Source organism: Eurytemora carolleeae, unplaced genomic scaffold, assembly GCF_000591075.1.
Source record: "Eurytemora carolleeae unplaced genomic scaffold, Eaff_2.0 scaffold2371, whole genome shotgun sequence".
NCBI lineage: Eukaryota > Metazoa > Arthropoda > Copepoda > Calanoida > Temoridae > Eurytemora > Eurytemora carolleeae.
Genome location: NW_019398255.1, coordinates 4,844 through 18,544, shown reverse-complemented (window position 1 = coordinate 18,544; position 13,701 = coordinate 4,844). Strand labels below are relative to the sequence as shown.

The 13,701-nt window shown below is 35.0% G+C and overlaps 2 protein-coding genes across 2 annotated transcripts in view; one reads left to right on the top strand and one right to left on the bottom strand.

The window, feature by feature from the left end:
- The first annotated feature begins 2,292 nt into the window (after positions 1-2,292).
- Positions 2,293-7,835, top strand: LOC111717112 (uncharacterized). Its single transcript, XM_023492621.1, has one exon. The coding sequence runs from the start codon at positions 2,293-2,295 to the stop codon at positions 7,522-7,524; it is 5,232 nt and encodes a 1,743-aa protein (XP_023348389.1). The 3' UTR covers positions 7,525-7,835.
- A 5,429-nt stretch (positions 7,836-13,264) lies between these two features.
- The window catches only part of LOC111717109 (uncharacterized), a 3,190-nt gene continuing 2,753 nt past the window's right edge, over positions 13,265-13,701 (bottom strand). The window contains exon 5 of the mRNA XM_023492619.1: positions 13,265-13,640. Coding sequence (XP_023348387.1) covers positions 13,265-13,640 — 376 coding nt within the window. The remainder of the gene's footprint in view (positions 13,641-13,701) is intronic.

The window sequence follows — 13,701 nt, the reverse complement described above, 5'->3', positions numbered from 1 at the left end:
TCATTTGCGAGCTTAGAAATATATTGAAAGAGATATATTAGAGAAAAGGTTTACCTTTTTATCATAGTTTTATAGAGTTACTTCTTTATAAAAATATAGCTATCACTTACATAAGTGGTGCATCTACGACCTTGAACTTTTCATAAATTGTCCTTAATTTTTTGAAACTTGTTTAAGACGTGTCCTTGGCCGTCCGCGTTGTTTGCACAACACAAATTCTAGCAACAATCTTTATAAAAATTGATGTGCATGAAATTTAGTTGTTGTATCTTTCTGATCTTTCTTCTAATCACCTTTTATACGACTTGGTATCCTAAGAATCTAATTCAGACTTTAAAGGTTGCAATAAATAAATTCAATCTTACTACTTTAACTAATATACTTTGAATATCTTGTTATTAATATTCACGCTCAAACTTTAAGAATTTATTAGGCAACAATAAGATCACTATGTTTAAATCAATTTCCAGAAATAATAGCAGGAACCAATCAGTGGAAGATATTAATAATATAATTGATGAGAATGGGGACTCTAATGAGTTTGATGATCAAAGTATTAACCTTATCTTAGACAATAATGACCGCATTACTATTACAAAAAATAAGGAAGATTTTATTAAAGAATATAATGACGTTAACTCTAATGCCCTAGGCAAAATATTGCTAGAAATAGCGAATAAGACCAATAAAGCTTTGAGTAAATGCAAAGAGTCAGAAATTATTAGTATGCCCACCCTTATTCAGGCCTTTAAGGAAAACCTGGCAACAGAAAAAATGAAATTGAACTCTGAATCGGCTAACATAAAACAAAGTATTCTTCACAATAGGCTTAACTATCATAAAATCGCACCAACAGTTAAAATCCCCACTTATTTTTCTCCAGTAGAAGTCTTATGTAATGCAACAAAAAGTGCTGATGCAATACGACTTTTTCCTAAAGGACGGGATAAATTTTCGGGAAATCCTAATCAGGGTCCCGAGATAATTGAATTTTTGCATGCAATTAATCTCGCCCAATCTAAATGCAAGCTATCCGAATCAGAATTTTTGGAATTACTTACTAATTCATGTACCAAAGAAGCTCACAGTTTTGTAAGAGCGTTAGTTGAAGAAAAAGCAACTCCAGAAGCTATTTATTTTAAATTAATGGTCATGTATGATTGCACAGTCCCCCCCGAAACCGCAAAACAACTTTTACTCGATTATAGGGTTAAGCGCTCAGAAAATTTAGCGATTGCTCAAGCTTACATTTTGGATAAAGCATCCATAATCGCAAAACTTTGCATATCAGAAAGCGAAAAGAAATTAATCTCTGACTTTGAGGCGATACAGGCTCTGCCTCGTGCATTGCCTATGAAATCAAAGTCAGAAGTAAACAAAGCCTATAGAATTTTAATGCAGGAACTCAGCAGACCGCCGACATATATTGAATTAGTCTCTTCTCTTGAAAGTTTAAGAATGTCTATTGACGAAGATATAAAGCTTAATGGTGCATTTGCGCCAAGGGACGCATCCCTAAGGTTCCCAAGATATAAGATCAGCACTTTTTCTACTCAAGCTCGTGAAACGAATAGGCCCAGCTTCCAAAAATATAACCAGACTTTGTTTAAACCTCGTAGTAATAATAACAGGACTTACTTTTATAACCCTAATTCTGCTAATCACACTGTAAAAAATCAAAGGCCTGCATATACAGTGAATAACATGAATGCCAACCGCGCATACACAAATAATTTTATGAATAAAAATCTGTCGTGCCTCTTATGTGGCAAAACCGGACACACAGCAGCCATGCAATGCTATCAACTACGCGATGCCCAAGGAAAAAATGTTGCTAACGTGACCCCTTCACAAGAACCTTGCCCAACATGTTTAACTCAAAATGGCAAACGACTTTTTCACCCCAAAAAGTATTGTTTTATAAAGAATAAACCTGCTATGACAAGAAAAAATTACCAAAGACAATGACTAGCAAATGGGTCTCCAGCCACGGGCAGTAATTTGACGCCATTGGGTAAAAAACTTCCGAAACCCATAAAAAATAAAAATGAAAACCTAAGCTTTCTAGATAATTTAAAACTGTCCGATTTATCCACAACTTTTCCAGAACAATGTCATTCTGCATCAGTTAATGCTTTATCCATTTTGCGTGCAATTGCCTCCCGTGAAAAGAGACCCGACCTTTGTATAGTTGATTGCAATGAATTTGCTGAAAACAAGATTTTGGGAAAAAAGGTTTTTTGTAAATTCTTTATCTCCCTGTCACAGTCCAACAATATTCCTTTATATTTTATGCTTGATTCTGGGTCTGATATCAGTCTCATTAATAAAAACTTAATTAAACAGCTACTCACTAAAGATGAAATCGAAAAATATAAAAAACCTTGTCTCATTTCCGTGGAATCTTTTAGTAATCATTCCATCAAGTTAGATTATAATATCGCAATCCCTTGTAAATTCTCTTTATCTCAAACTGAGCCCACCTTTTTAGAATTTAGTGTATTTTCCCATCAATCTGCATTTCCGATTCTTCTAGGTCAAGATTTGATGCAGATTCTCGGCATGGAATTAAAATTCCCGGCTCTAAATAAACCTGGGAACCCAACTGTAACTATTAACCACCCTGTTCTTAAACATTTACGCGTTAAATTTATTCATCCTAGTGAGTCTCAGACTTGTTTTGCTAACATTGACCTTGAACCTAACCAATCAAAAATTATCACTTTCCAACCTCACGAAACCGCTAATGTGCGTAAAGGGCAAACATTTTTAGTTTCTGAATCGAATTTAGCAGGAATTCATATTTTTCCCACTCGTTGTTCGGCCTATGCTTTAAATAATCAACCCTTGGCCGCCCAAGTTATAAATCTTAGAAATAAACACTTTATTGGAAAATTAAGGGGGAAGATTGAATCTTTAAATGATTCAGACATTCTTATTGACCCAAATAAAATCTCGAATCTTCCTAAGACCAACACTATAATTCATGAGGTTCTAAATTTTGAAAACCACCTTCCTGACCGCCCAATGAATCAAATAAAATTGTTAGAACCATTACCGGATGCCGGTCAGCCTATTATACCGCTAACGTCATTTTTAATTTTAACACCTTACGAATCCAAATTCAGTTCCTCTTATAAATCAAATCCTAACCAAAAGACGGCTGAACCAAATCATACTTTGAAAAAACTGCAAAATGAGCAGGCCTCTTTAAACCCTGTTGAAATCAAAACCTTTGAAAACAAATTACAGAATATGACCTTTAACACTGCTCCACCACAGTCTGATTTTAATTCATATGGGGAACTTGATCACATTCCAGACACGATCACGGACCCTCAAGGTTACGGTCAACCCGATCTTAATACAACAATCCATGATATTGTCTGCTTGGAAAACTTTGCAAAAACACATCAGCCTTATATAAAACATATTTTTATCGACAAATATCCTTCAGTAGTTAGCTTGCATGCTTATGATATAGGATCTCTCTCTCAAAGTTTAGGGCTATATCATATACAACTGAAACCTGGTGAAAGTTTGCCAAAATTTCGAAAAGTTTATTATTTAGCTCAAGAGGAAAGAGAACATATGCGTTCTATTTTAGAATTTCTAGAAAAATATCAAATAATTGAACGCGTTCCGCCAGATGACCGAGGTCATGACCTAATAGCTAGCCCCTGCTATCTTGTTGGGAAAAAGGACAAATCGCAAAGTTATCGAATGGTTATCGATTATAGAATTGTAAACAAAGTTATTAGCACACCTGTACCCTTAATCCCGGATATCATCCCTACTTTACATACTTTACATAATCAGGCTTTATTTACGCTATTCGACCTTTCCTCAGCATATTACAGCCTTTCAGTTACAAAAGAAAGCCAACATATCACAACTTTTGCGTGCCCTTTGGGCAAATATGTTTTTAAAAAGTGCCCCATGGGACTTTCCTCCATGCCAGCAATTTTTCAAGAAATAGCGCTAAAAATGCTCCATTATGCTCCAGTACTAGGTCCAGATAATCAACCTATTTTCGTTAATCCAAATCAAATGAAACTTGAATGGGATCCAATTCCACAAACAACTTTATTTTTTGATGACCTCCTAGTTTATTCTCCTTTAGAAGCAACCTTTGCATTAACTTTAACTAAACATTTTCAATTAGTTGAAAAAGTCATACAACGTTTAGCCTTACACAAAGCCAAAATCGGTTTTCAAAAAAGTGTTTTTGCCCAATCAAAAATTAAATATCTAGGATGGATTATTTCTAATAATGTCATTGAACCTGATAAGCAACGTGTCGATAAATTACTAAATGCACCTTTTCCAATTAATCAAAAGGCCATGCGATCTTTTTGTGCCTTACTAAATACCATAAAAATAGTCTCTCCCTTTACTCTTATGAAACCCTTGAAAGTTTTGCTCCCTTTAACCGGATCGAACGTAAAATATGACCCCAAACCCGTGCATCATGAAGCTTTTGCAGAAATGAAAACATTATTAACTACCACTCCACTTTTTTCGAACATTGTAAACCCGAAATTGCCAAAAATTTTGTTTACTGATGCGAGTGCATCCAAAGGCGCATGTTTTTCGGCAGTTTTAGGCCAAGTATCTACCCTCACTCCAGATAAACTAGTAGTCCCTCCATATTTATCTTTAAACGATCCCGTTCACGCAATACTCTATGATAAACGACTATGTTTTCAACCTTGTGATCTTTATCTGCATGACACTTTTATTCCTAAGTCCAAATTAAAGAAAAACAGCAAATTAAATCCCATCCCTGACTTGTCATATCTTCAATGCCCATACCTAGGATACTCGGCAGATACCGTAAAAGATTCTCTCTTTATTTCCATTAGATCTATTCAATATATTTATCAATGTTCTTTTTTTACAATCGCGCACTTAAGAAAAATTACGATTCAAAGAGCAGCCGACAGTTTAATTATTAAACAAAAAATCTTACAAAACCAATTTAATAACAATTTAGAAAACTATAAACTTTTTACGAATAACTTTCTTTTTCACCAGGGTCCTCTCGATGACAATTTTGAACTTCTTGCAGCCCTAGCAATGTCTATTTTTAGAACCATAATAGTTATCTCATCTTTAGACATTCATGCCCATAACCCTATTCTTAAATTTAACCCACATGTAGAAAAACCCCCATTTATTTTAGGTCTTTATAAAAAATCGAACTTTTATATTTTTCGCCCATACTTCATTGACAAAAACTCAGACTTTGACCTCAAACAATTAGAAAAATTTCAAATCGTTCATTTTTGGTCAAAAATTATCCCAGACACTTATATCACAAAACCCATCTTGGAACTAGAACTCATGGCTTTACTATTAGCTTTAAATGGTTTAGATAAGTTGATTGGAAACAGTGAACTTTTGGCCATAACAGATTCTAAAAGTTTGTTTCTGTTATTTGCTAATCCCCTTCATAAATCCTCCACTAAAATTGCTAGATGGAGCGATAAACTATATAGCGACTATCCTAATTTGAAATTACGTTTTTTGAATACTAAATTAAATATAGCAGACTTTTTGTCTCGTGATTTTGCAATTGATACTTCTGATATAAAACGTATCCCACTTGGCAATTATGCTGTACCTGAACTTGACCAATATTTAGATTTTTCCAAAACTTTTTCTATTCTTGAATGGAAGGACTTTGTGAATAAAAACTTACACTTGCTTAAAGTCATTTCCATGGATCCAACTAACAAAGTTGTTCTTTCTCTTAATAAAACAGTTCAGGATATGAACAAACTCTTGGAGCCTGTTAATGCCTTAAAGAAACGATTATCTTTTGAAAACATTGCTGTTCAACAAAAACTTCAATTTAATCACATAATTACAAATTGCCTTAATTCTGATAATCAAACTTTTACATGTGATAATAAACAATATGTTTATAAAAATGGACTTTTGTACTGCCATGATCATGGAGTCCAACGTATTGTTATTCCTAAATCCCTTGAAGGTCTCATGATTGCTCATTATCATTTAGCTTATGCTCATGCCGGACTTGCAAAAATGTCAGCTCTTATGTTTTCCTATTACTTTCCGCAAAAAACTGATAAAATAAAAAATTTGGCAGCCCGCTGTCACCCTTGTGCTCTTAATAATATGAATAATAAAAAACATAAATCCGGAAGTTATCCTTTGCCGCAAAATGTATTTACAACAGTTTTTGCAGATTTAGCTGAAAACCTAAACCCCAATGCAGGTTTTCAGCATCTTTTAATTATTGTGTGTGCCTTATCTGGCTTCATACGAGTATATCCGCTTAAATCTAAAACTTCTGAAAAAATTCTGTTTCATATTATTTATGACATTTTTCAATATTTTAATATTAAATTTTTTGTAAGTGACAATGCGCCATGTTTTAGTGACAAACATTTTCTAGCTACACTGCAAATTCTAGGTATTAAAAAGATCCAAATTGCTTCTTTATCTCCCACTTCAAACCCAATTGCTGAGAGATCAGTAGGAATTGTCAAAAAACTGTTGAAAAAGACCTTAACCACTTTTGACTCTTATAGCTGGAATACAGTACTACCCATTGTCTTAAAACAGTATAATGCATCAGTCTGTGTCAAGACTAATTACTCTCCATTAACCATGTTACATGGAATTAATTCAGTTCATAATGAATCAATCCTAGCTAACCCCCTCCCAGCTAAGTTGTACCCTCTACTGGAAAATCATAAAACATTTGTAGAACAGAAATTCCGAGAAAAAGAGGCAATCCTCAAATTTGTCAAAGATTTACTCTATGAGCACAAAATTGCTTCACAAGAAAAATTTGATAAACATAAAGTTTCCCATAACTTTCAAAAAGGGGATTATGTCTTCTTAAAGGATACTAAAATCACTTTGGGCGCTGCTCGGCCCCTGAGGAGTTACTATAGTAATGACCCATATGTAGTTTTGCAAGTTAAACATACAACTCTACTATTACAACGTTTATCTGACGGATTCCAGTCAGTATACAATATGAACGCTGTAAAAAAGTATTCCCCTTTGAATGCCGAATTTTCCGACCTTCCAATCCCAGTCAGAGAAATTTTAGTTCACACCTTTGATAAATTAGATAAATTACAATTTGAAAAACTCAGAGAATTGGGATCCTTAGACCATCCCAATGGGAATATCTTAGATTATGAATTACTAGCTGAAAACCAATTAGATGATGAACCAACTAATGATAACTCTCAGTATCCCCCTGACCTTACTTATTCTGAAACAAATACTAATGATAATCATAATGAAATTATTAATTCAGTTGAAACTGCCGAAAACCTGGAGTCAAAACAAGAGAACATTGACCAGCCTAAGCATTCTAAAGAACAATCTGCGGAAGATACTAAACCTAAGAAAATCAAAGCGGGTGGTACCCCTTTCACCATCAAAACCAGAGCGGCCAAACGAAAAGAAATTCTAGAGTCAGAATCGGATTCTGACTTAGAAGAGTCCAAAAAGGTATCCTTTGACCTCAAAGCATAATGCCATGCTTCCAAATGTCGAACCTTTTTCCTCTATCCTCACCAAAACATCAGTCTTCTTTTCAAAACTGCTGCACAAATGACCTTTCAATAGAGATGATGAAAAACTCCAACAATCTATCCTTGCAAACTTTTGCTATGATTGAAGTACATAAGAATATTCCCAAGTGGTCTAATCACTTATCAATGACAACCACCCAATTTATCCTCAATTTATGTATCCCAAAACGCCTAATTACTCGCCTGTACATTCATTACATATGCTGTGATCTACATAATGAAACGGCTCATAATAAAAGGGCATTGTATCTTTATGCTCCATCAGTTCCTCATATCTTATCTAAGATTACAACCTATTTAAAATTGCCCCCTTATAACTATGACAGTTTTCCTTTTAAAATTTTATTCCCAAAAACGGTTATTACATACAGCTGTATGTACCTTTTATTGGAATTGGATGAAAATTGGATGGTCGACGTAGTAATTAATAGATCGTTTGATTCATTACATTTGCAAAATTATTTGCACAAAAACTTTTTTGTCAAATGCATTACTGAACCTGATATTCATATCAGGCAACCCCTGTTCTTACACTTGGATTATGTAAACAACGAATTGGTGTGCACTCAGAACTCATATAAATTTTCTTCTATAAACCCATCATCAGTGGGGAAGCTCATTTATTTATGTGCATGAATAACTTTCTATGTTGTAGACACTTGTGATTGCCAACATGGAGGAACCTAATATTGAACAATGTCAAACCAAACCTCCCCCTTTGCCTACAAACAACCAACCTGACCTTACAAAGAATACCCAAAACCTTTGTAGCAGTTCAACATCTCAAACACACACCCATCATAATAGACCAACTGTTTCAGTACAAATAAATGGAAGAAAAGTTCCTGTATTTACGATAAAAAGATTGCCAGAACACAGAGTGAATAAGTATGTTGTTAAAAGAACCTTGGAAGAAGCTGAATCAACTGCTCCAGCGAAAGTATCCAAACCTTTACCGAATCGTACTCCTGATGCCTCACAACCTCAACTTCAAGCTACTGAAGCTCCGTACACTACCACAGAAACACAAACCGAACCAGCGTCTCCAAACAATATCAAGGAAGCATTTATTAATCCATCAGCATACAACAATGCTTTAGGTTGCCTTCTGACGGAAAGATGCAAAACCATTCTAGGACCACCAAAGGAAACGGTTATTTTTGAGGATCCTCAACTAAGTGGCTCAGAAGATGAATCCCACATGGATCAGGACCTCAGAATAATTGAAGATAGAAGCTGTCAAGTCTGCTTTCAGAAACCAACCAATACATCTCTAGAAAATCATAGACGCCTTGGCGGTTGGGCATGTACTCATAAACTAGGAATGCTAAACAGCGAAAAAAAGGATGCGTTAGCTATCCTATCCTTGGCTACAACACACCCTAACGGTGTTCTGATGTGTAAATTTTGCAACCATTTTGCACATAACATCAGGGACAATTCAAAAATCCCTCGGGATAGTATTTATCACTTAATGAGTCATGGCTCATTATTGGGAGAAAACCCCTCGGTTCAGGACGTTCTTAACAAACAGACTCATGGCCCACTGATCTGCTTAGAGTGTACTGAAGTTTTTCCTAGCTTTCTATCATTAATGATTCATGTGGGTTTTACTAAAGATCACTCCACTAAATCCGAGGTATTCTGCAATCTCTGCTTTGCCTTTTTCAGCAGGACCACACTGTTATCACACCATCTTGAACATCATAACAACACCCTTCGCTGTCCAATGTGTGATTTAGGATTTACTGCAGTCTGGGACTTACTAAGTCACCTCCTCAATTCAAAACCTCATTACACTCTCTCTCCAGACGTATTAGGACTGTTCACGAGTCAACAGATTCGAGCAATTGAAGAACAGAGAAGACCTAATACCATCGCTACCACTAGAACTGAGCTTCTAATCAGAGATACACTTAAGGTTCATAATATGCAACACTTAGCTAGGTTTCTAAATCAACCGGAATTATTTGCCAATTATAGAGTTGAAACCCAAGAAGAACCGTTTGGAGTACCCAACATGATAGAGTTGATAGCGAAATATTTAAATAAGGAAGACAGCAGAATAGTTTCAAACATTGTTCGAGCATTGCGGCACAGAACTAAATACCCCACCACCATACAAGATTACAAACACTTTTATTATGAGATCAACCAAATAAACATTGGGTTGTTTCTCAAGGATCTCTGGAATAATGCTACTATCACTCCCCCTAAACTTGATGATCTACTCTATGGTGTGGATAACTACTCAGGACCACACCTATTGGGTCAATCTTACCTGACCCATTCACCCGACAGAATTACCAAGGTGGATGTCAAGGATTACAGGGCTGTAGTTATAGGTACCAGACTTCTAAACAAGGCTGGAACACTGCCAACTTCTCACTTTCCAGTTCTAAATCTATCACCAGACTATCCACACCAACACCGTTGGCCCACAGCTTTCTTTACCCATTTGGGGCCCACTTCTGTGCAGGGCATTGTAAACCTTGAAGGAAAAGCTCTTTATCACTTACCCGCGGACAGGAACCTCCTGCAACATGTCAAAGAGGTCAGTCTGAAGGTTCCCCTTCATCTACCAATCTGTGTGGAACTCAATCTTCATTCATTCCTACTGTACCACTCACCAGAAACCTGGAATAACCTGCTTAAAACCAGCCTCAAAGACATTCTCCTTGGTTTCTTCTGCGGACTTACAAGAATTTCTCAAGAAGTTCATCAAGAAAGAGGAAAACACCCAGAGTTCTTAGTCCTCGGGCAACCTCCATTCTCGGGAAACCATCAACTCAGCGCTACTACACTCTTGAACTTATGGGACCAAGTTAATCTTGCTGCTACACTTATTGCAAGGTTTACCAAAACCCTTTTTATCCCTGCCACTGGAATAATAGGCTACGGACAACACTGGTACTCTAATGTCCTCAGTAAACCTCACCCAACCTTTGACCAGCACCAGCAGTTGTCAAATTATTCTCGGATACAAGCCTTACAACTCATCCAGTATTACAACAGAGCAAGAAAAGAAACTGCCGAAATTTTCACATCTTAAGGTAAAAAAAAAAAAAAAAAATTTTTTTCTCTCCCTTCTTATAATAAACCATTCTCAGAAAACAAAATGCAACTACTCCTCCTCATAAACACCTTAACCATTCTGATCTCCTCCGTTCTGAACCAGGATCTCGACTTTTTAATTCCTACTTTTGAAATTGATCTTCCTACCCAAAAAACTATCACTAGGATTTATCTAGATTTTCTTATTTTTACCATGACGGACACTGAAATGGATGAAATTTTCGAATTCTTTAAAACCATAACCCGAATAATCAAAACAGAACCAGGAGAGCCTTCACTCTCTTTACTTAATGTCTTAAATGATTTAACCACCCTTAAACGATCCATTCGTCATCTTAATACAATCACAAAAGATCTCTTAAACTCTAAAGAAACTCAGCCTTCCTCTTCACCTTGCTCTTATTCACGACACATTTTATCAAAAAATCACTTCAATGATCTCTTAGAAAGCTTTCTCCTAATAAAAAATAAATTTGCGCCGGACTTTGTTTTATCTACGGAAGAAAAGAACGACCCCTCTAACGAAAATTTTAGAAAAGTAGCTGAATCTCTCCTTTCAATTAAAGGGATTGTTCACGAATTCTCTTCCTACTTTGATACTCAATATTCACTACTTAATGATTTAGAAAATCTAAAAATGCCAAATTTAATTCCTCATAACTTAAACCTAGACAAATGTGTCAGAACTTCAGGAAAAGAAACCTTTTATCTACAAAAAATAAAATTCTACAATAAGGGAGTGTACGCTACAATAAAACTAGTGCAATCTCATGATTTCCAGACTTTTTATAGTATCACCCCAGTGCCCTTAGCAGGCATTGTCTTAGATTTAGAAAACCTATTTACTCCCGTCAATGAAAACTCTACTTATTACCATCAAGTTTGCACTGATATGCACGAAACCAAAACCTGTATGCTAAAAACCTTCCAAACCCCTTGCCTAGACGCAATTAAAGAAAGGCAAATACAAACTATATTACAAGCCTGTCCCATTAAAACGTCTCAAACCTCTAACCCATTTTTAACATTTTATGGTGTCTTTATACCTCCGGAAACTGAAATCTCCTTACTTGATACTTCAACACAATCTGTTCAACAAAATTTTTCCGCACCTTCCAACCCCTATAATTTGCCATATATACTCCGCTCGGAATTTACAATTGAAGTAATTCACAATGATATCACTTATTTATTCGGACCTACAGGTACTTTTACCGAAATCATTGACAGTTACCTGACTCTAAATGACCTAACATTAATAAGATACTTTATAGAACCCTACTTGAACCCTACTTACCAAATCTATTTCTCTTTAGCAACAGGTTTATCTATAACTGTATCACTCGTTCTGATCCTTACTGTAAAACTAGTAAAACCCAAAAATGCAAAACCCAATAAAAAACAATACTCAGCGTCTTTACACAAAACTAGAACTCCAACATTCATAAAAATTAATAAATAATATTATTCCAGGATCACCTAGCAGTCCACCCTCTTCACTGACCAGCTTCTGTCAGTGTACATGTTGATTTAAACTTGGACCTTAATCGCATACAATACTGTACATAGTTTGCCTGTTTTAAACAAGTTGTAATATATATATATATGCTAGTATTACTATAACCCATTCTTCACCCATTTTTACGTAAACAAAAAAAAACCCACTTTAATTACAGATTTTTACCCCAAAAGTTTCAATTCTTTCAATTAATTCATCCACAAAAATACAATTTTACCATTGGAACTATTGAAATTACAATGAACGTGGCAGCATATTGTCAAATATCATTGGTTCCAACCATTTGGTACATTTTTAGGGTTTGCAACATGTACATGTTTAGTTGACATAAATATTATCTGTTCTGATAACAAACTTTAACTGTATTAAAACTTCGTCATATGTTCTTAAGTTACAAGTACTAATTTACCAATTAACAGCACAAAGCTCAAAAAAAATATTTAAAATAAAATAAGAACTGAAAATAAAATGATAATCGCCCTATTGTTATACTTTCATTTGTCACTTTGGACAAACTTCAAATTTAACACTTATTTTTTATGTAGAAAAAAAACAGTTTATCTTTCCCAAGGCTGATAAACCTGAAAATTAAACAAAAAAAACGATTCTTCATTATTTAATACTCTAATATTCCTTAAAAACTACAAAAAAATTTTCAAACTTTAAAATTAACACCATCAAAAAAAAAATTTTTTATACTATTGCACTAACATAGATATAAGGTTTTTTTTTGTACATTATAAAATATAATTTTTCAATAAATTGATTATACAACGAACGCCATCTTTATTCCTCTTTATGCAATTTTTTTTATGTTCAAAAAAAAATATTTTTACAAATTTTAAAGTTCTCAAATGCAACATTCTGTTTAACCTTTTATTTAACAACATATTACTTACACATCTAATATTAATTTTCAAAAAAACTCTTTATGAGATCATCAATTATCACAGCTAAATTTAAATTCAGCCTCTCTCAAAGGTACAACGATTAAAAAAAGTTAACATTAATTATCGCCGGATTTCAATAAAACCTGTGCAAAGTTGACAACTCAACTTTCTATCCAATATTGTTTTAAACCTCCTGCTTAAGGTCTGTTCTCCTTCTCCAGGCGTTTCTTTGCTAAACGTGCACTTCTCCTGGGTGTCTCCTCACACAAATCTTGTAAACCTTGTACTCTCGTTAACATGTCATAAACCTCCTCCTTCTCATTACGAATTTCGTTCCCAATATCTTGGAGAGCATTCTGCACCCTACTCATTCCCACTTGCTTCTCAAAAACGATATCTTTAATTGCATTCTCCACCCTGTTTCCAATACTTTCAATAAAACTACTATCAGCCACTTGATAGTCCAAACTATCTCGTTCTGAAAAAACATCATCAGAGGCACAGGTAAAATCCAACCCATCTGCTTCCCTGACACCGTCAAAACATTCTCCAATCCAGTCTACAGCACTACTACTGTTAGGCCCAAATATAGTATTTTCGGATGAGTGCTTGGATACACTATCCACGCCCTCCG